This window comes from Protomyctophum parallelum (assembly GCF_964188405.1).
Source record: "Protomyctophum parallelum genome assembly, chromosome: 1".
Taxonomy (NCBI): Eukaryota; Metazoa; Chordata; class Actinopteri; order Myctophiformes; family Myctophidae; genus Protomyctophum; species Protomyctophum parallelum.
This window is the reverse complement of record NC_139697.1, coordinates 31,189,346-31,211,041: the sequence shown is the minus strand read 5'-3', so window position 1 is coordinate 31,211,041 and position 21,696 is coordinate 31,189,346. Positions and strand designations below refer to the sequence as shown.

Sequence of the window (21,696 nt, the reverse complement as noted above, 5' to 3'; positions counted from 1 at the left end):
CTGTCTTGCAATTCAAATACAGCGGCTTGTGTATATACAGTACGTGTGTCCAACCCGGGTCTCACCCAAACACGGTGAAATAGAAACGGATTGGCAATTCCGTACATACACGCCTAGAAAACCCCAAAATCCATACATATTACATATTACCTGTGATGGAGGCAGGGGGGCACTGTCTCCACCCAACATTGCGAAGTTGGGTGGAGCCAGACAGTGGCCTTGTGGTGTCCGCCCTGAAACTGGGAGGACGTCAGGGGTTCGATCCCCGGCCGGGTCATACCAAAGACTGTAAAATGGGACCCAATGCCTCCCTGCTTGGCACTCAGCATCAATGGGTTGGATCGGTGGGTCAAATCAACTAATCAAATTATTCCGAGCGCATCACAGCTGCAGCTCACCGCTACTTGGATGGGTCAAATGTGGAGAACAGATTTCACTGCGGTAACGTGTGTGACAAATCGTACGACTTTGACTTTGCCCCGTCCGAGTTGTAACCCAATAGCACATCATCGTAAATATTGTCAAACCCGATCTCACACAAATACGGTGAAATAGATATAGCAATTCCCCACATACAATACTAGTGAAAGCCACGTCGCGGTCAAAACAGTAGTAGTGTAATATGTAAGGATGTTGGGGGGGGTTTCTAGGCGTGTATGTACGGAATTGTCAATCCGTGGCCATTTCCACAGCGTTTGGGTGAGATCGGGGCTGGTCTGCCTGGTGTGTCTGTCTGGCTGCTACCGTGGTGGGGAGTGTCTTGTTGTCGTTGTGTGTCTAGGTACACGAGGGGCTGGTGGCGCTCTCCAAGGAGGACTGCGAGAGGCGTCTGGTAAGCGGGCCGATGCTGGGGTCCGCCAGGGAGGAGGTAGGGAAGAGCTTGTACCAGCCGCTGACCGGGCCCGACAGGTCCAGGTCCTCCAGCAGGATCTGGGCCATTCCCATGAAGCACTTGTGGTCCATGCGTCCGTAGTCGCCCCACACGATCACCTGGAGGAGGGCCGGCCGGGGCAGTGGTGGGGGGAAAAAAAGTATATGAATGTTTTATTTAAGTACATTTTGATGCCCAATACTTTTGTACTTTTACTCGAGTAAAACGTTTTACTTGTAACGGAATAGTTACAACATTGCAGTAGTGGTACTTTTTCTTCTTAAAGTACCAACAGTAAAGTACTCATTATGCAGAATGTCCCATTTCACATGTTCAAAATGTATACAAATCTTTACAAAATAGCCAAAATAGCCGATCCGTCGCTATGCGAGCATTGTGAGCTTGTGGATCAGCTATTTTCAAATGGCCGAAATATAGTGCTGAAGTGGGTATAGTGCATGTTTTGTAGTGGAGTAAAAGTACAATATTTATCTCTGAATAATAAGTACAAATACAAGCGAGGTAGTGCAGCGGGGAGGAGGAGAGCGAGGGAACGACGGAAAGCCCCAAATCTTTTTCCCGAACAACACCATTGTACATAACAGCTTTTTGTATGTACAGCACACAAGTACACATTTGATCTGTAAAGTACACATATTTACAAGCGTTCAAACGTTCTTCTTTCCTGCCTTGATCTTCTTACCCCCCCCCCCCCCCCCCCCCCGCCCTCTCTCTCTTCTTCCCTATCTTTGTTTTCTTAGAAAAATGACACGATGCGCAAAAAACAAATTTCATTTTTACTTGAAAAACTGCGATGTGATGCGAATTCTGATAGTGTTGCTGGTTTGTAACATTACATAGCAATTAGATAAATGAAGGAAAGGGAAAAGAAGGATGGAGGAGGAGTAACATGACACGGGAATCAATATGGCTGCCTGATAAGGTGGTGCTCCGTACGATAGGAGCACAATACATATTCTTAAACCTTATATTACAAACTGATTACATACAGTTACACCTTTGTGATTGTACATAATATATTGCTTGAAAAGTGGGGGATTTAAGATACCCTGAAAACATATGAAGCAAGAAGCATGGAGACTGAGGTCGACACAGCACAACAACTGCAAATTCTAGCTACTGTAGATGCAGAAAAAAATGGCAATCGCCAAGAGAGGAGAGGAGAGGAGAGGAGAGGAGAGGAGAGGAGAGGAGAGGAGAGGAGAGGAGAGGAGGAGAGGATTCAATCATACCTGTAGAACTTTGCCCTGAGGATTCTCATCAAACAACAGTGCCTGCTGGTAGGTGGGGTCCAGGTTCCTCTTCACCGCTTTGGTCTTCTTCTTGGACAAACATATTCCATTCTCCAGGAGATACACCTTCACGTAGGTTGCTGCAAACAGCCAATATGGATATGACACAGTGGTGGTGACACTTCCCAAATTCAGAGCCTTGAAGGAAACGTAGACTGTGTACCAGTCAGTACTTTTCAAGGAACCTTATCTTAAATTTGCTTATGTTTTCATGCTGAAATCCATCTAACAACCGACTAACAGGGCTCCCAGACAGTAGACGCAGGTGTGTTAAACTCGCAACTGCACTCAATCAGGTGGTCTGAATTCTCCATATGCTTTCTTTTCATCAAAGAAAGTGTAACGGAATCCACTGATTCAACATCGCAAAACAACACCACTGTACTTAAATCAAATAGCACCGATCATTTTATTGAGAACATCGCATTTCGGCCTTAGTCTTCCTCAGAAAGAAAAAAGACAGAAAAGAAAACACCATACCTGGTAGGTTCTTGGAGCCCGCTTTAGGTGTCAACGCTCTTGCTTGGTTGACCTCCACCTCCAGCTGCCCTCCTCGGTCTAACATGCCTATATTGACATCCCCTGTGGAGAGAACATGCACATAGCATCCTATACTGTAACATACTGGCACATCTGTATTCACACACATGTATATCCCTCAACTTTCAATTTGCGTCCCTGAATCATTTATTATTTCTTATTAATTTTAGTGTTGCGTTATGTTATCAATGTGAGCCACCGCTGAGTGAAAATTCTCCATATTATTAGCCTATGATAAAATACATGGACCCATAAGAGTGCCTGCTTTCACTAAGGCTGCCAGTGCCAACATTAGACAGCAGAGGGAGGCAGAGCGCTTCAAGTCTGTTCTCACTATTGGATAGGTTGGAAACACAGCCCGCTCTGCTGTTTCTCTCAAACTATGGCCTTTGAATGAAAGATTTATATCTCAACCAGGAATAACTACAGTACTGCAGAGCAGATGATGCGCCATTTCAAGCCACTGCTTTGCCTAGGCGTCATTAACAGTGGGAACACTGGTCAACATCACTGTTTGAAATGTCCAATTCTGTGCCCACTAATACAACATAGAACTGTAGATATAATGATGCAGACCTTTTCCACTCTATGCAGCTTGTTTTAGCGCGAGACGCCGATAACAATTTTGTGTAACATATCGCTGTTGTCGGGCGGAAACCTTGTATGTCCAACCTTGTGTTACTTTTCAGGATATGGGAAAAAAAGAAACCCGTGTTCCAATGGATCAAATTATTGTTTAGTCACAAGCTTTTGTTATCCGTTTCAATTAGTGATGCACCGAATATTCGTCTGCAGAAAATATTCGGCAGGAAATGGCAAAAAATGCATTTTAGGCCTATTCGTTTCGGCCCGAATAGGCAGAAAATATATCACAGAATAGTCGTGTATGCAATAAATGCATTCAAAAGAGCTGAATAAATGTTTTATGGACCCATAATAGTGATTATTATTTAAGTTGAGTTTTGCCATAACCATTTATTTTGCCATAAATCAGGTAGCTTTAAGGTACGGCCATGACAGCAATGGTAGGAAAAAAACAATAATAATATTAATCATATTTGGGTATTCGGGCCCAGGCCGTAGCGTAACGGTCTGGGCACCGGACTGGTGATCCAGTCGCGGTGTGCCGCGGGTTCGACTCCCGGACCCGACACGGCCTTTACCGCATGTCATCCCCCCATCTCTCTCCCGTTTCCTGTCAGCCTACTTTCTATCCCTTAAAAAAAATCAATAAAGGCGTAAGCCGCAAAAAAAATAATATATATATATATATATATATATTTGGGTATTCGGTTTTCGGCCAACTGTTTCCTATATTCGGTATTCGGTTTCGGCCAAGAATTTCTCTTTCGGTGCATCCCTAGTTTCAATGGTTAAATATGAATACAAACCCACACACTTGACCACTATAACACGTGCAATAGCGAAAATAGCCAATCTAGAAGCTCACTGAGCTTGTAAATCGCTACTTGGGTGAGACACTCTTGTACGACAAACTATAGTGATTCATTTATGAAAAAATAAAGTTGAAATATTGAGAAACAAGGTTTTATGCATGCATGACAGGCAGCGACGATATTTTAATTGGCTTATTAAAGTAATTAAATTATCACCTGTAGTGTTTAAAAGGGATCTAGCTTCATTATTTCAGCAACAAATGTAACAAAGCGTAACAAAACAAGACAAGACAAGACAGGGTCTTGTCAGTGTGGCTTCCAATCATTTTCTCCATCCGAACAGCTACCGCTTTGCATTTAAATGAAACATTCACATGTTTCATCTTTTGGAGACTGGGCAGTGGATATCACATGTGGAACGGTCAGGAAAATATCCGCACTTCACCATGACTGCAACGTGAATCAATTAACACAATCCACGCCGGGATTATTGTATTTATTTATCGCGCATTGCCAAGGTTTTTACCATGTCAACACTTATTTTGAAGAGGTGGTAACATGCGAACTCCCGGCAACCCCGCCCTGATGGTGTGTGTTCAATCAATTCAGATTTTTAGCTGTCTTACCCATGGGGGGCGTGGCTAGCGTCTGCCGGCCTACAATCTGGGCGGGGCCTAGTCCGTCCAGGAAGTCGCTGAACTGGCTCTCAGGCCCCAAGCGGGTGGTCGGGAAGACAAACCTGACCGAGAAGAAGAGAGGGGAGAGCAGAATGAATGGATGGATGGATGGAGGCAGATGGACAGATCTGCCTCCATCCTGGCTAGTTATCTAATAACTAGCCAGCCATGCTAATGAGCTAGCTGCCAGATTGCTTTTCGAGGCTGTATTAGAAGCACGACGATGCCCAACTCATGTATAGAGAAAGAAACCCTGCCAGAAGCCCCACCCAGTAGGGGGGGGGGGGCTTATGTCAGAAGCCATTGGCGGCTAATTTCACCCAGAGTGCAGAGTAGGAGAGTAGCGACCCGCTTTGATCTCGCAGCAAAGCGGGTGCCTATGGGCTATAGTTCCAAACATTGCTCCTATGGCTGGAACTATCCCATTGAGATAGAATGAGCACTTCCGCATTCCATTGTTACAATGGGAGTCAACGCTAGTGTCGCCACCCTCTTACTATATTACTCTGATTTCACAATTCTGCCAGAAAGACAGACAGACAGACAGTACTAATGTTCCGTCAGAGCTGTTGGAGTTGGTGCTGCCGTGGACAGACAGACAGACCGACAGACCGACAGACCGACAGACAGACAGACAGACAGACAGACAGACAGACAGACAGACAGACAGACAGACAGACAGTACTAACGTTCCATCAGAGCTGTTAGAGTTGGTGCTGCCGTGGACAGACAGACAGACAAAGACAGACAGACAGACAGACAGACAGACAGACAGACAGACAGACAGACAGACAGACAGACAGACAGACAGACAGACAGACAGACAGACAGACAGACAGACAGACAGACAGACAGACAGACAGACAGACAGACAGTACTAACGTTCCATCAGAGCTGTTAGAGTTGGTGCTGCCGTGGACAGACAGACAGACAGACAGACAGACAGACAGACAGACAGACAGACAGACAGACAGACAGACAGACAGACAGACAGACAGACAGACAGACAGACAGACAGACAGACAGACAGACAGACAGACAGTACTAACGTTCCATCAAAGCTGTTAGAGTTGGTGCTGCCGTGGACAGACAGACAGACAGACAGACAGACAGACAGACAGACAGACAGACAGACAGACAGACAGACAGACAGACAGACAGACAGACAGACAGACAGACAGACAGTACTAACGTTCCATCAGAGCTGTTAGAGTTGGTGCTGCCGTGGACAGACAGACAGACAGACAGACAGACAGACAGACAGACAGACAGACAGACAGACAGACAGACAGACAGACAGACAGACAGACAGACAGACAGACAGTACTAACGTTCCATCAGAGCTGTTAGAGTTGGTGCTCCCGTCGGTGGACTCCTTGCTGCCCTGACGCGTCACGCGGTTCCTCATCTCCACGGCGATGCCCGTCTCCGTGCTCCTCCGGATCGTGCTGCGAAGCTTCTTGGTTCCGCCGTCTGAGAACGACACAATGACAACGGTCTGAGAACGACACAATGACAACGGTCTGAGAACAACACAATGACAACGGTCTGAGAACGACACAATGACAACGGTCTGAGAACGACACAATGACAACGGTCTGAGAACGACACAATGACAACGGTCTGAGAACAACACAATGACAACGGTCTGAGAACGACACAATGACAACGGTCTGAGAACGACACAATGACAACGGTCTGAGAACGACACAATGACAACGGTCTGAGAACAACACAATGACAACGGTCTGAGAACGACACAATGACAACGGTCTGAGAACGACACAATGACAACGGTCTGAGAACGACACAATGACAACGGTCTGAGAACGACACAATGACAACGGTCTGAGAACGACACAATGACAACGGTCTGAGAACGACACAATGACAACGGTCTGAGAACAACACAATGACAACGGTCTGAGAACGACACAATGACAACGGTCTGAGAACGACACAATGACAACGGTCTGAGAACGACACAATGACAACGGTCTGAGAACGACACAATGACAACGGTCTGAGAACAACACAATGACAACGGTCTGAGAACGACACAATGACAACGGTCTGAGAACGACACAATGACAACGGTCTGAGAACAACACAATGACAACGGTCTGAGAACGACACAATGACAACGGTCTGAGAACGACACAATGACAACGGTCTGAGAACGACACAATGACAACGGTCTGAGAACGACACAATGACAACGGTCTGAGAACGACACAATGACAACGGTCTGAGAACGACACAATGACAACGGTCTGAGAACGACACAATGACAACGGTCTGAGAACGACACAATGACAACGGTCTGAGAACAACACAATGACAACGGTCTGAGAACGACACAATGACAACGGTCTGAGAACGACACAATGACAACGGTCTGAGAACGACACAATGACAACGGTCTGAGAACGACACAATGACAACGGTCTGAGAACGACACAATGACAACGGTCTGAGAACGACACAATGACAACGGTCTGAGAACGACACAATGACAACGGTCTGAGAACAACACAATGACAACGGTCTGAGAACGACACAATGACAACGGTCTGAGAACGACACAATGACAGCGTAAAGTCTTAAACCTGTTCTGACCAGATTCTACAAAATGTCTTCTAAATCAGTGGTTCCCAAAGTGGGGTCCGGGGACCTGCAGGGGTCCTTGAGAGAGTTCCAGGGGGTCCCCATCTGAATGATAGATTAGGAACCAAATGGACCCTTATGGGTGTGTAACTCAAGAGTTAAATTAAGTTTGATTTTGCAATATAAATTGGGGTCCCAGAGATAGAAATACCATTAAATGGGGGTCCGTAGACTAATGCATGTCAATGTGGGGGTCCTTGACATGAAAACGTTTGGGAACCACTGATCTAAATCCAGTTTTATGAAAAGCCTGTCTCTATGCTTAAAAGCTAAGGTGACACAGATACATTCCAGTTCTTGACGTGTTAAATTAACTTCATTCCAAAACAATAATGTGCACACAGTATTCAGAGTTCAGACCTCCAGAAATTGTCTCTGATTGATTGAATACGCCATTAACAGTTTGCAGGAAGAATGCCCAAGAAAGCACTATGGCTTGTTTCCACTGTACTCCTTTCACCTTTAGTACCTGCATGATTTTAATTAAAGGGCAAAATAGTACGGTAGTTCCATATGGAGCCTTTTTAGGGACAAATCGAACCATTGCTTGTTCCACATAGAAGCTTTTCTGTAGACGGTAAGGATTCTGATGAAGGTATTTTATTTTCACATTCCACAAGGAGGTGATTTTGAAAGACTTTCCAAGTAGACTTAATAAAAGACCTGTCTCTCCGTGCTTTGTTTTGAATTGTGGTCACTCGAGTGCGGAGGCAATCTTCAACCAAGATCCTCTGGGACGGCCCTCATGCGCTAGCGGAACATTTCCCGTTTTCTCAGAGACACTTTACCTACTGCACAATAACAATGTTTTATTTCATTTTACGTTGTATAATTATAATGATGTAATCTGCCATAGCTCTGTGACAGGTGTTATCCAAACCAGTCATATTTAGTGCAATGAATCCACTGTTTCTAAAATGTTATGTTACCCATGTTGAGTTGACATGCTGAGTTAATCCCGCCCTACAGCGTAGCGTCTTGCAACTTAAGGGCAAAACAGCAAGTGTGCGTAATTGACGTTTAATTATTGGCGTGTCGCATATATGTCAAGGAAGACCACAGACTGAATAGATGTCTTCTGATCTTTAGGGATTCCTGTTTCTGTGACTTACAACCAAATGAATGCAAGCTGGAAGGCATTGAATTAATTAATGTATTTTAATGCAAGTATTATATACATTATAATTGACATTAAAATACATTAATTATATTAATTATAATTTACATTAAAAAACATTAATTAATTCCTAATTAATTACTTCTGCAGAAGAACGTCCGACGTCAGCATTCGACAGGGAAAACTTACATCATATGTGTATGACGAGCAAATCGGCAAACCAATTATAATTTACATTAAAATACATTAATAATATTAATTATAATTTACATTAAAATACATTAATTAATTACTTTTGCAGAAGAAAACTTTCCGGTACATTTCCGATGCCTTCCGACGTCAGCATTCGACAGGGAAAACTTACATCATATGTGTATAACGAGCAAATCGGCTAACCAATCACATGGCGCTTGGCCAATGGACCTAACCTGACGCTGCCAGATCCAAGAAGCTTGCTACACAAATTTGTTTCACAGCTTATTGGGATCTGGGATCGCGGAAGCAAATTCGATGACGGGGCTGTCCTTTTTTTCAAGATACTTGGTAGATGATTGGATGGGACCGTCTGTCTATCACCGTGTGGGCGTGCAAACACAACCAATCATATTGACGTGTCTATATAGCTTCACGTCCGGTTTCGCACATATCCCGCCCTTAGCTCACGCTGATTGGTCCGGTACGGAACGGATTTTTGTCAGCTCAACTGCCTGAGAGATCCCAGATGATTGCTGTGTTGGGAACATGGTTACCCAATACCGCCCTCATCTGGCAGCGTCAGGTTACAATGGACCACCTTATGTAGCAATGTCAAATGTCCGCTAACATAAATTGATGTACGATGAGCGGCCGTCATTTCACACGGGTGTGATTTTTTTAAATATAGAAGTGTATATAATATATATTTGTGTAATGCTTTATGGTGTCGTCCACAGTTAACAGTTTTTGTATTGAGTTGAGCTTGAAACGTGTCTGCATACTGTTAATAAATACTTCAATCAATCAATCAAAAGACTAGCAGATAACCCCGTCACCCTGCACACACACACACACGCACATGCACGCACGCACACACACACACGCACGAACGCACGCACGCACGCACAATGTGTGCATCGAGTCTCTGCACTGACACATAAAACTCCAAAAGCCTTACTCATGCATTGCACAGTATCACACAAACTGTAAGAGGCTTTCGCCTCCCCCGTGAAGTGTCGTCAAATAAAACATCATCTGCGCCAGACAACTAATCACTTGGCTCGTCTCGCATTCCATAAAAACGGCTGCTGTTTTTCATCTCACAGCTGTTTCCCTCTCCTCCTCCTCCTGCATCTCCTTTGTACCCACCACCACTCCCCCCCCCCCCCACCCCCCCTCTCCTCCTCCTCCTGCATCTCCTTTGTACCCACCACCACTCCCCCCCCCCCACCCCCCTCGACTTTCTTTTTCTGGGCTCATTTCTCTTCTTTTTTTTCCGTCCTTCTTTCATCTGCCAGCACCCTTCCTCTGTCTCTTTCACTCAAAATCTGAGCCCATCGGTTGCTTAGCACCACCTCTCACTCACGCGCACGCACGCACGCACACACACACACACTGTTATGTATCCTATGCTCTATTTTTAACCTATTAGATCAGTGAGGTGTTCAGCTGTGGCTGTGACTAGTTTTTTGTGCTTTTACCTGCCGTTCTCAGCTCCCAGGAGATTGGACACACACACGCACGCACACACACGCACGTACGCACACACACACAATGGAAGTGGTGGAAAGTAACTACTGTACACATACAAATATTGTACTTTTACTCCACTATAATTATTTGAAAACTTTAGTTACAGTAACTTTGTAGATTTACATTATTATTACACAACATACAGTAACGACTTCAGCCCTACAGTACATATATTTCGTTTATATCTACAAGCTCACAATGATGAGCAAAATACTTTTTTATACATTAAGGTTGGTGAGGGGTGAGTCCTGTGCACCTTAACTCCTTGGACGCCCGTTTCCCATAGGGGGCGGTATAGGTGCTGAGTGCCAGCCATATGCGCAACATGAGCAAAGAAGAGCAGGTCTTGTTGTTCTGTCTGAAACGAAAGCACTCATACCATAGACATATAAAGGTAGACGCCCCTTTCGGTTGTGGAGTGTAGGTGCTCAAGGGAGGGCAAAACATTTCCGAGATTCCTTGTGAAGCACCGCAGAAGCATGAGTGTGCGTCACAGAGCGTCTGATAAGGGGTCTGATAAGTCCCGGAAAAGATGCGCTGTGATTGGCCAGTAGTCACTTGAATGGCAGCGTGGAGTAGCGTGCCTTCTACTATTCTGGCCGTAATGTCACTATAAAGACGGCGTGTGCGTGTTCACGCACGTGCACAAGGGGATTTTGGCTGTTTCTTACATGGGCGCTAGCGGTGGCTAGCGACAAAGCTAAAATAAGGTACATTATATATTTTTAAACTCTGGATCAAGGCTATTTGATCAAATCTCGGGATCTTGTCCACGGCTACCTGTGCATTATTAAATTGATCTCGGGATCTTGGGTACAAAGGAGTTAACATCACAGTGTGTGTGTGTGTGTGTGTGTGTACGTCTGTCTGGCCGCCACCACTAATAGAGCAAAAACAGAGAGCTCTCTCCAATTTGCCAACCTCCAGCCAAAGTGTGTGTGTGCGAGCAGCAGAGAGCTCTTAGTGAAGCACCTCCCAGGAAGAGGTCGAGGCTTTAACAGTAGCTTTACCAGGCGGAAAACCCCAGTTTATGTGTCATCCAGCGAGAGTGTGTGTGCGAGGTGAGTCACTGCGCTTTGTGTCTATGTATATGTGTAAGCCTCAGCGAGCCATAATAATCATTGGTTTCATTACCACTCCATTTTATACTGTAAACACTCTTATGCCACTGAGAGCATACACAAGCCCCCCCCCCCCCCCTCCCCCTTTATTGGCAGCTAGTGTATTATAGTGGCGCGCGAGTGCATCGGAGCAACGGTAAGTGCATACGGTATGCATGCACTCTCACTCACACACACAGCCCTGCATACATTACAGTACCAGTACATAATACATGGAGGCGGCTGACCTTTGAGCGTGTATAGCAAGGCCCAGAGCATACTGTATACTGCACGTGCAGTAAGTACTATTCTGAGGTACTGTACTATACTTCACTTCAGTAGGTCACTTTACTGGAGCATTCCCAGTTTACCTGTATGTTTATTTATTTACATCTACTCCACTACATCTGACTGAGAGGCAAATATTGCTTTTCAAAAGATTTCCTTATACATTTTAGACCAGTGGTTCCCAAACCTTGTCGTGTCAGGGACCCCCAAATTGACACTAATTAGCCCGCGGACCCCAATTGAATAGATATGCCAGAGACCCCCATGAGAGAAGATCTTTATGGCTCTAGCAGTGATTCTCAACCGGTTTAATTTCAAGGACCCCCAGTTTGACATGAAAACTGTCTACAGACCCCCATTTAATGGCATTTCTATCTCTGAGATTACCGTTAATTTAACTCCATTTGGTTCAATTTGTACACTCTCAGAGTTAGAGAACCATAGGGCAATGTTCCCTCTATTTCTTTTTCGGTCTGAGCAAACACTCAAACCTCCTGAGCAGACATCAGCAACTACTGAGCAAACATACGTCACCTTGACACCAACTATCCAAACGTTAGATAATGCGAAGTGAGCGCCCCTCACTTCACACAGGTGTGATTTTTTTTCTTTTTTCAAAATGTATTTTGGTATACGAGTGAATCAATGAATAGTTACATAAGGTTACGCAAGTTACAACATTTTTATTTTATATCAAGGTGGTAGGCTAGCAATTTTAGAAATATTCAGTTATCAGTGGTTCTCAACCTTTTCAGGCTGTGACCCCCCCAAAGTAATCATATTTGAACTGGGGATCCCCCACCCAGACAAGCAACAGAATGGTTCCACAGATAAATATTGTGAAAATAGCCAATCTACAAGCTCGTTGTGAACTTGTAGATCGGCTATTTTCACCAGTTTGACCAGTTTTTATAGCATGGTTTGCTGATTACTTTTGATGCAGTAATGGTATTTTTTCTTTTAGAGCCTTTGAGGCATTATAAAAGTCTTAAAAGTCCTTGAATTGTCACTTCACTGTCATCTGGGGTCCCACAGGTTGAGAACGACTGGTATATGAATAGCCTACTCAATTGTGCATTACATGGGGGGCATGAGAAACCGTAAAAACTTTATTGGGACACACACACACACACACACACCCACACACTAAGACCGAGTTTGTTGGTGTGTCAACTCCTATAGTTTCTCAGATTGTCGAACGTCAGCAGCCCCTACTACGCCAGATATGAGCTATTATTATATGTAGCTCTACATAGCAGAGGGATTGATTGATTGATTGATTGAAGAAAGCTGTATTAACAGATTGGATAATTACAGAGAGAGGTTCCATATGGGACTAGACCGCTAGAGATTAATGTTAACTTCCACATGTTGTTTCATTCACAAGTACACTGGACTGCGGAGGCTTGTTGTGCTGTAGTGATAACAACAACGTTAGCTAACCAGCTAATGCGAAGCTAACGTTATTCCCCCTCTCCTTGTTGCGCACAGCCGCACTTCCATCCGTTCGCCTTTTAAATCTGAATGTCCCATCAACGCACGGGTCCAAGGCGCAACGCGATCTTATCTGGTTCTTGGGGTTTCACACACACTGCAGTGCTGCCTGCTCCTTACGTCTCCACCTAAGGTCCTCACTCGCCGCGCAGACGGCGCACTGGGCGCAGTATACACAGGAGGAGAGGAGAGGAGAGCAAAGAGTCAAAAAAGGAGGGGAGGAGACCTGTCTGTCGCCTCGCCTGTGTGTGTAATCTAAATAAACTGTGAAGTAAATAGAAATAAAGTGTGGGCAAATGTCGACTCGGGATAGGTATTATTACTGTAATGTAGATGATACTCGGGGGGGAACACCTTTTTATTTTAAAGAAAACTTTTTTTTACACCAGCGTCGGTGTCTGTGCGCGACAGATTTCAGTTGTGCGCGAGAGCATGTGCGGGCGCCATGTGCAGGCGCACACGGGCGCACGTTAGGGGGAACATTGCCATAGGGTCCATTTGGTTCCAAAATCTAATTTAACTGGGTACCCCCTGGAACTCCCTCAAGGACCCCAGGGGGAACCACTGTTTTAGACCACTGTTTCCCAAACACTGGTGTCAGGACCCATTTGTGGGTCGTGGACACATTAGTATAGGTCCCCTTAGTTTTTGTTTCCTACAATATTAGCACGTTTGGGACGTCCTCGGTTCTCCTCAGTCCTAAAAGGGCCTCTTTGGAGCCCATTGGATCCTGGTGGGCCTGTCCTGGACCTTTACCCCGACAATGAACCTCTTGACCTCTTAACCTGGTATCAGCGCTGTGAACATCCTGCGTCGAGTAGGAAAGACTAATCGGGAGGAGATGACTCTCTTTGTCCTCCTCATAATGAATAGATCCCACGTGACATCCTGTCTTCCATTCAGAGAACCATTTTCTACGGTCAGTGGCACACTGAGAGGCCCTGATGGTTAACCCCCCTTTAAAACCCATTTTGGACCCGACGACGATTCTACAAATCTCTAAATCCTGACAGTTTCCTGAAAAACCCTATGTTTCTATGTCAGTGATTCTCAAACTACTTCATGTCAAGGACCCCAGAAATGAAATTGGCCTCGTTTCACAGACGTAGTTAGTGTAATGCATGCAGTTGTCGTTGCTACGTATACATCTTGAAAACCATAATTGAAATTGTGCCCTTTGAAAATGATGTGAAACTGAAACAGACGGAGGCTAATGTATTTCTAAAGTGCATCAATTTGTGTGGACAAATAGTTTTTTGAAAACACAGATGCTCAAGTAACCTTCTATGCCTACACAGATCCTGAGGTCTCAAAAAAACACAGAACATTATAAAGGACACTTTCCACCCGGGTCACTCACTGTTTGAACTGTTGCCATCAGGCAGACGGTACAGAGTGCTCAAGTCAGGGACCAGCAGTAGACTCAGTAATAGCTTCTATCCCACAGCGGTATAGCCACACTAAATGCTGCTAAGACATGATCCACTGCAATTGTCTTGTCTTGTCTTGTCTTGTCTTGTCTTGTCTTGTCTGTCCTGTCCTGTCCTGTCCTGTCCTGTCCTGTTGTTGTGCAGTCTTCTCTTAAAGGCAATGTGGCATGGTGATTGGTTTCATTATTGTTAACGCCCCAAACCACACCTATGCATAATGGAACGGGATTTAGGCTGGGTTACAAGATAGCAGTTTTTACGGGGGAAAGTCCCCAAATTACAGATTTAGTGCCTCTGACGCAGGATAGGGCCGGGGGGGGGGAGCGCTGCTCTATAAATTACCTCAAATCTCCCAGCGAGCTATATTTAGAGGTGTCCGGTTTTGGAGGTACAGACACGGGCGGATCTCTCGTCTCCCCGCACCCCATCATGCTTGGATACTGTTGCTAAGCATGGTGGATCGCCTGCCGTCACATGGTGCAGCCAATAGGCATGTGGGAGTAGCCGTCACTGGTGCAGCCAATAGGCATGTGGGAGAAGCCGGCGGTTTCTAAAAACAGCATTCCATATTACACAGGCATTATAATGAGAGAGGCTTCATCAGTGTTCTCTCCAAATGTCAGAGCAGCCTTAATGATCTGTGCGCGCTCCACACGCACGCACACGCACACGCACACGCACACGCACACACACACACAAATCTTCTTCATTTTTTAAGATATTCTTTTTGCGGCTTACGCCTTTTATTGGTTTTTTGAAGGGACAGACAGTAGGCTGACAGGAAACGGGAGAGAGATGGGGGAAGACATGCAGTAAAGGCTGTGTCGGGCTCGGGAGTCGAACCCGCGGCACACTGCGACTGGATTACCAGTCGGGTGCCCAGACGGTTACGCCACCGCCTGGGCACACACACAAATCTAATATAACACACAGCAGACAGACACATACACTCATGATGTGCACGAGTACACAACTGCACACATTTGCGTTGTTTACGTAAACACACACGCACACGCACACACACACACACACACACACACACACACACACACACACACACGCACATACACGCACACCCACACACACACACCCACACACACTGTTTTGTACCTGCTCAATATTTTCCCGTAATCTCTCTTTCCTTTTCTCTGATCAGTCATCTATGCTAATAATGATCTAATTTCCTCAGTCTCATCTTTAATCTCTTTCCTTCCATCTTGCAGTCCCTCCATCCCCCGTTAGTACATGATGATGATAAAGCAATGGTTGGTATTGCAGAATAATTATTCAATATAATGTACTATACTGTAATTACGGTTGCTTAGTGCCTAACCCTTATATTTCACCATCGCATAATATACATGGCGATATTTGATAGCATGTAATAAGAGCTTAGATGTCTCCATTAGGCCTGGTTACCTAACCCTAGTTATGGTCCAGCTTTTATACTCCACTACATCTATTTGAAAACTTTAGGCACTATAGTTAACTCTGTAGATTTAGATAATTATTACAAAACATATATTAACCACTTCGGCCCTATATACATTTCGGCTATTTGAAAATAGCAGATCTACAAGCTCACAATGTGTCGCATCGCGATCTCCTAAAAATGACTATGACTAAATGATGTTTTATTCAAAAGACTAAAAGTAAATCATAATTTGCTGTCTGCACTCTGTTGAGTGCTGCTCCAGGGACAAGGTACAGTAGGGAGCTCTCCATGGTTCTGATCAGATGGGCATACTTCCTCGTTTGGTATATTGTGACATTGTGAGGTAAAGACGGATTGTAACACCCGATCCCATTCAGGTATGCGGTCAGTCCAATTAAGGCACTTTGACTAATCCTATCCCATCCTATCCTGTGTTGCGTGAGCAGAGCGCAAGTACCGTTTTCTAGTTTTGACTCATGCTTCTTGTTTTTAGACAGTGGGGGAAATGTCTGTGGAGCGAAAAGGAGAAAAGAAAAGGGCCCCTGATGCCCAAGGGCTGCTCGTTGTGAAGTGGAGGAAAAATGTAAGAAGTGAACCAAAGTGAGAGACACACACACACACACACACACACACACACACACACACACACACACACACACACACACACACACACACACACAATATGTAAAGAGCAACAGACAGACAGAGAGAGCGAGAGATGGGGGGGGGTGGGTTATTAAAGGGCGAGACCTCAATAGAGGACAAAATGAGCAAACGGAGGAAGACTCAAGCAAAAGGAGAGAGAGAGAGAGAGAGAGAGAGAGAGAGAGAGAGCGGGAAGGATGGGGGGGTAAAGGGGGAGGGGGGGGTAAGGCTTACAAACGGATGAACATGCCGGTCGGTCGCTGCTCTTGGTGCAATGCAGACAGCATCGCCATGGAAACGGGATGGAGGGAGAGTGCCAGGCAGCAGATGTGGAAGAGGAGGAGGAGGGGATTGGAGAGGAAGGAAGAAGAGGTGGCCACTTCAGAACGGCGAGATTAGATGAGAGAGGCGTGGCGGGCTAACGAGGAACCGACCCTGCTGAATCGCTACTTAAACCACTTAAGACTCCTGGCCTGGGCCGGCTTAGCGGTCCAGGCACCTTGGATGGTAATCCAGCATGACAGCAGGCCGGGGTCCCGATCCCGATGAACTTTGCTGTGGTTCTTCCCCCCCCCATCTGTCTACCCATTTCCTGTCAAGCTACTGTATAGCTATCAATAAAGGCAAAAAGCCTCAAAAATATCGTTAAAAAAAACACTTACACCCCAGCAGCGTGTGTCCCGAAATTACTTGTGGGGAAAGCTTTTTGCCGAAAAGTAGCAAATGGACAGAGCTCACGACGCGCCGCGAGATTCGGTCGATCTGCAATTTTCCCGTGAAAGCTTTGCCCACAATAACGGAAAACACAAAAGTAGAGATGGACTCTGACTCGACCACATGGGGTTTGAGGGGTTAACCACCTCTATACTAGTCCAAATGGAACTGAGTTACACTGTACTGTAATGGCTCTCTGCGCCAAATTATTTTGCCGAAAATAGCTGATCTTGTTTTTTGTTTCAATATCTCATTTACTTAATCAGTGTATGTACGTATCAGCAGTGTCGGGTATACAGGGTTGGGACCCGGAACCGGAGGAAACCGATACGACATTGAGGAACAGGAATCGGGTTCCATCCCATTTGGAACGGTTCCCGGGAATCGATTTATCACACTGTCAGAGCTGGTACATGTATGTGGAAATAATAATAATAATATCTAATATGTGGGATGTGTAGTTCTAGTTACAGCAGATGTAGGGGGTGGGTGGGATGTGTAGTTCTATAGTTACAGCAGCTGTAGGGGGTGGGTGGGATGTGTAGTTCTATAGTTAGAGCATCTGTAGGGATGGGGTGGGGGGTTGGGGTGGGTGGGTCGGCGCCGGCCTTCTCAGGTGGCACCACTGTCTGGGATGATGAGGCTAGACGTTGTCATGGCAGCCGGCGAGAGCATGGCGCTTGTGATGGGTGGGAAACTAGCCACTCAGACACACACACACACACACACACACACACACACGAACACACCGACACACGCATGCACGCACGCAAAGAGACGTTTGTATTATACTTGTGGGGACTTCAACATTTTAGGACAGCCAGTTTATTAATGCCATTTTTACGACAGCGCGTACTGTATATAATGCAACGTGAGCCATAACTCCGACCCTGACCTCTAAAGCCGGAATTGTAGGCTTTCATTTTTCCCCCCTTTATTTTTATTTTTAACAAAAAAACTGACATTTCTCTTGCGAGCACCAGGAAGATAGTACTCACATTGACGGTTTCTCAAATTCTACTTCTCACAAGTATCGTAATACAACTACAAACACATGCACGCGCGTTGCACACACATACACACACTCGCACAGCCGCACACACACACACGCACACACACAGAGGCACATGCAGGGACCACACATACATGCATGGGCACACACACAGGATATATTCTTGAGTGCCGGATTATAAATAGGCAGCAGTAGCATCGCTGGGGCCCGTCGTTCTCATCTCCCTCCCCACTCATCTCCTAAAGGGGTGATTTATACTTGGATGCACGCTGGTGTTGCACGCCCAGAATAGCCGATTCGCGAGCTCACAACACGTCACAGCGAGACACGCGGTGAGCTTGTAAATTGGCAATTTTTGGTGCACGACGTGCCGCGCAATGGAGTATAATCAGGCATAAGATTCTCACTCACCCCTCTCTGCCTCTTGTTTCTATCTCTGCCAAATATACAAATTCAAAGGAGTTTTATTGGCATGAGAAAACATACGTTTATATTGCCAAAGCAAGTGACAAAATATGATAAAGCCGGGGAACGAATAGGGAACGTATAGTCGAGGGGTTACAGAACTATGTCACATTGTGTCGTTTTACGTCGGTTGCTCTTCACATGCTAAATAGAGCGTTGCAGCCTTGTCCCCTTTCATGACGGGCCCAGGAAATAATTCCAGATGCATTTTTCCCATAGACGTTTCAAAAAGTATTTATTTAAAGATCTGTAAGCCTCAAATAAAGCCAACTTGATAGAAAGTAGCCATTTGTTTGGCCCAAAATATTGTGTTTGTTATGATTTGTCACGATCCGAGTTGGCTTTCTCCGCGGCTTTAAATAAATACTTTTTGCCATGTCTATGAGAAAAAAGCATTGGGAATTATTTCCTGGGCCAGTCGTCGTCATGAAAGGGGACGGGACTGCGACGCTCTATACAGGGTATGAAGATTTTTTTTAAACAAATAGGAGCAATCTTTTGCAGTCACTTTGGGACAAATACCATCTACCAGTCTATCAATGTTTCTGTCTGTTAATTCTTGTCCATTACTCTCTCTCTCTCTCTCTCTCTCTCTCTCTCTCTTCAGTGCAGTACGATTCAATCCAATCCAATTTGCATTATTAGCATCATAGCATGTGTTGCCAAATCACAATTACAATTATAAAAGACAAAGTTAGATGATCAAAAAAAAAATCATAAAATGCTCTGCACCCCCCACCCCCCACATCCCTCATCATATCAAGTGGCTGTGTTTGCTCCCTCTTCATTTTAACAGCCAATAGGGATGATGCCGGTGCCTGTGGTTGTCATGGCGATGATACGGGCACACAGCGGATCCTTAATGAGCTCGGAGTCGTTCAGGGCAATGAAGCAGGATGCTTCTCTGCGTGTGTGTGCGTGTGTGTGTGTGTGTGTGTGTGTGTGTGTGTACAGCCTCTTGTTTAATGGGTGTGTTCGTTTAATGCAGCGTGCGACGAATGTTTACGTCAAACATAGACAGTAGTCAACAGTATTGTCAGTGCTTGCAGACTGGAGCACCCAAATCCAACCATAGCCAGCGGTGGAAACAAGTACTTACGTTGTTTACTTATATCAATACTAACTGCAATGCAGAAATGCTCCGGAAATACGGTGGAATTCAAAATGTACTTGAGTAAAAGTATAAAAGTATTTTTAAAGTTCTTAAGTTTAAGTTTTTAAGTTCTGTGTATACTATATGAAGTTCCAGTTTTCATTTTGGCATATAGATTGTGATTGCATCGTCTCTCGTCTATGAAACGGTATCAAGCGAAAAGTTCGGATTAATTAAATACCGGTAGGCGAAATAACATTGGAAATGACACCTGTTGCTTCCTTAACATATAGCCTTCAATTCATCCTTTGTCAGGTCGCGCCCATGGTTGTGCCCCTCTTCGCACCCATTGGTTGCCGTTTCATGGTTGGACCAAAATATTCTCTCTCCATCCAAAACCATGTTTTTCAGTTGCTTCGTATTGCTATTCTGTGCATTCAATGCTTATTTTAAACTTGGTGTCAGTAATAAGGAACATCACAGGTGCAGCATGGTGACTGGGCATATCATGTTTGTTTTTAGTTTTTTCCAAAGATGATGTTTTAGCAAATTCAACATGGCGGAACCAGGGCGGAACAAGGCAGAAAGAGCCTGCTGGTTAGTCAGTCAGGGACCAATCAGAAGGCTGACAAATGGTGAATTGCCTTTCAATAAAACCACATTTGGTTTTTATTGAAAGGCATCATCTATCTACGTGTTACTGATTATGGGGAATTTTATATTATTGTAATCCATTAAAGAGGGAGTGCCACAATTTTTGTATTTTTCCAGTTTTTCATGTGTCTATGAGGTGACAGTACTTCATTAGACACCCTGGAGTCGTTTTTATGTAACGAGCCAATGAAATAAACAGTAATATAGTGAGGGAAATGCACGGTTCCCATAGTTAACTGCGACCTTTGGTCGCAATTAGTGTGTCACGGTGTGCTATAAGGACAGCCTTGCCTTCATACCGCCAGGAATCCTTAACGCTGTGGCGGCTCTGCTCCAAATCGGAATCACGTCGTACATTCATAGTAAGTGGGTGCAACAAATGTCACCATTTTGTTGCCAAATGTGATTTCCACACCAAATTACGCACAAATGTGACCAGATTTGACTGAGAGCCTGCCATCGTGCAACCTCCAGCTTTTCACCAGAGGAGAAAAACTTAATTCATTTACATTTTATCCAAAATTTGTTAATAGCACAGGCAGACTCTTCACATACTAGAGGATGTCTGAAATAAATATCAGAGCTGAAATCTCTTCATGTACATATGAAATAAATACTTGCATATGTAGCTAGGTGTAATGTTAGAGACCACAGAAGTGAACCTTTCAAGCCTGTTTTCTCAACTCTGTGTTTTCTGCAAGACATTACTCTATGCCACATCTCCAAAACTGATGGTTCAAGGTTAGCTTTATTGTCCCTTGCGGGAAATTGGCTTGCAGCCAGATAATAGTAAAGAAATACACACAACAAACAACATTCAAAACAAGACTAAGATCTAAGGACAGGGCACTAGAGGCAGAGAATTCATGAATAGAATAGAAGAGTAAAGTGCTATCTGCTGTTCAGCAGCTGAGGGCAACAGTTCAGACCTAAGTGGGTGATCCGAGACCTCCAGGAGGGAGGAGGCTCTCTTAAGCATCCTCCTCCTGTTCTCCCAGAATCATGGCCACTTTGACGAGGCTGCTGAGCCTGTTCTTGTTCGCCAGGGTCAGATTA

At 45.0% G+C, this 21,696-nt stretch overlaps 1 protein-coding gene across 1 annotated transcript in view; it reads right to left on the bottom strand.

Annotated features, from left to right (window-relative positions):
* Positions 1-652: 652 nt before the first annotated feature.
* rims3 (regulating synaptic membrane exocytosis 3) overlaps positions 653-21,696 on the bottom strand; it is a 56,514-nt gene continuing 35,470 nt past the window's right edge. The window contains exons 3-7 of the mRNA XM_083772197.1: positions 6,130-6,271; positions 4,748-4,860; positions 2,665-2,766; positions 2,125-2,264; positions 653-990 (exon numbers count right to left, since the gene is read on the bottom strand). Coding sequence (XP_083628323.1) covers positions 778-990; positions 2,125-2,264; positions 2,665-2,766; positions 4,748-4,860; positions 6,130-6,271 — 710 coding nt within the window. The 3' untranslated portion in view covers positions 653-777. The remainder of the gene's footprint in view (positions 991-2,124; positions 2,265-2,664; positions 2,767-4,747; positions 4,861-6,129; positions 6,272-21,696) is intronic.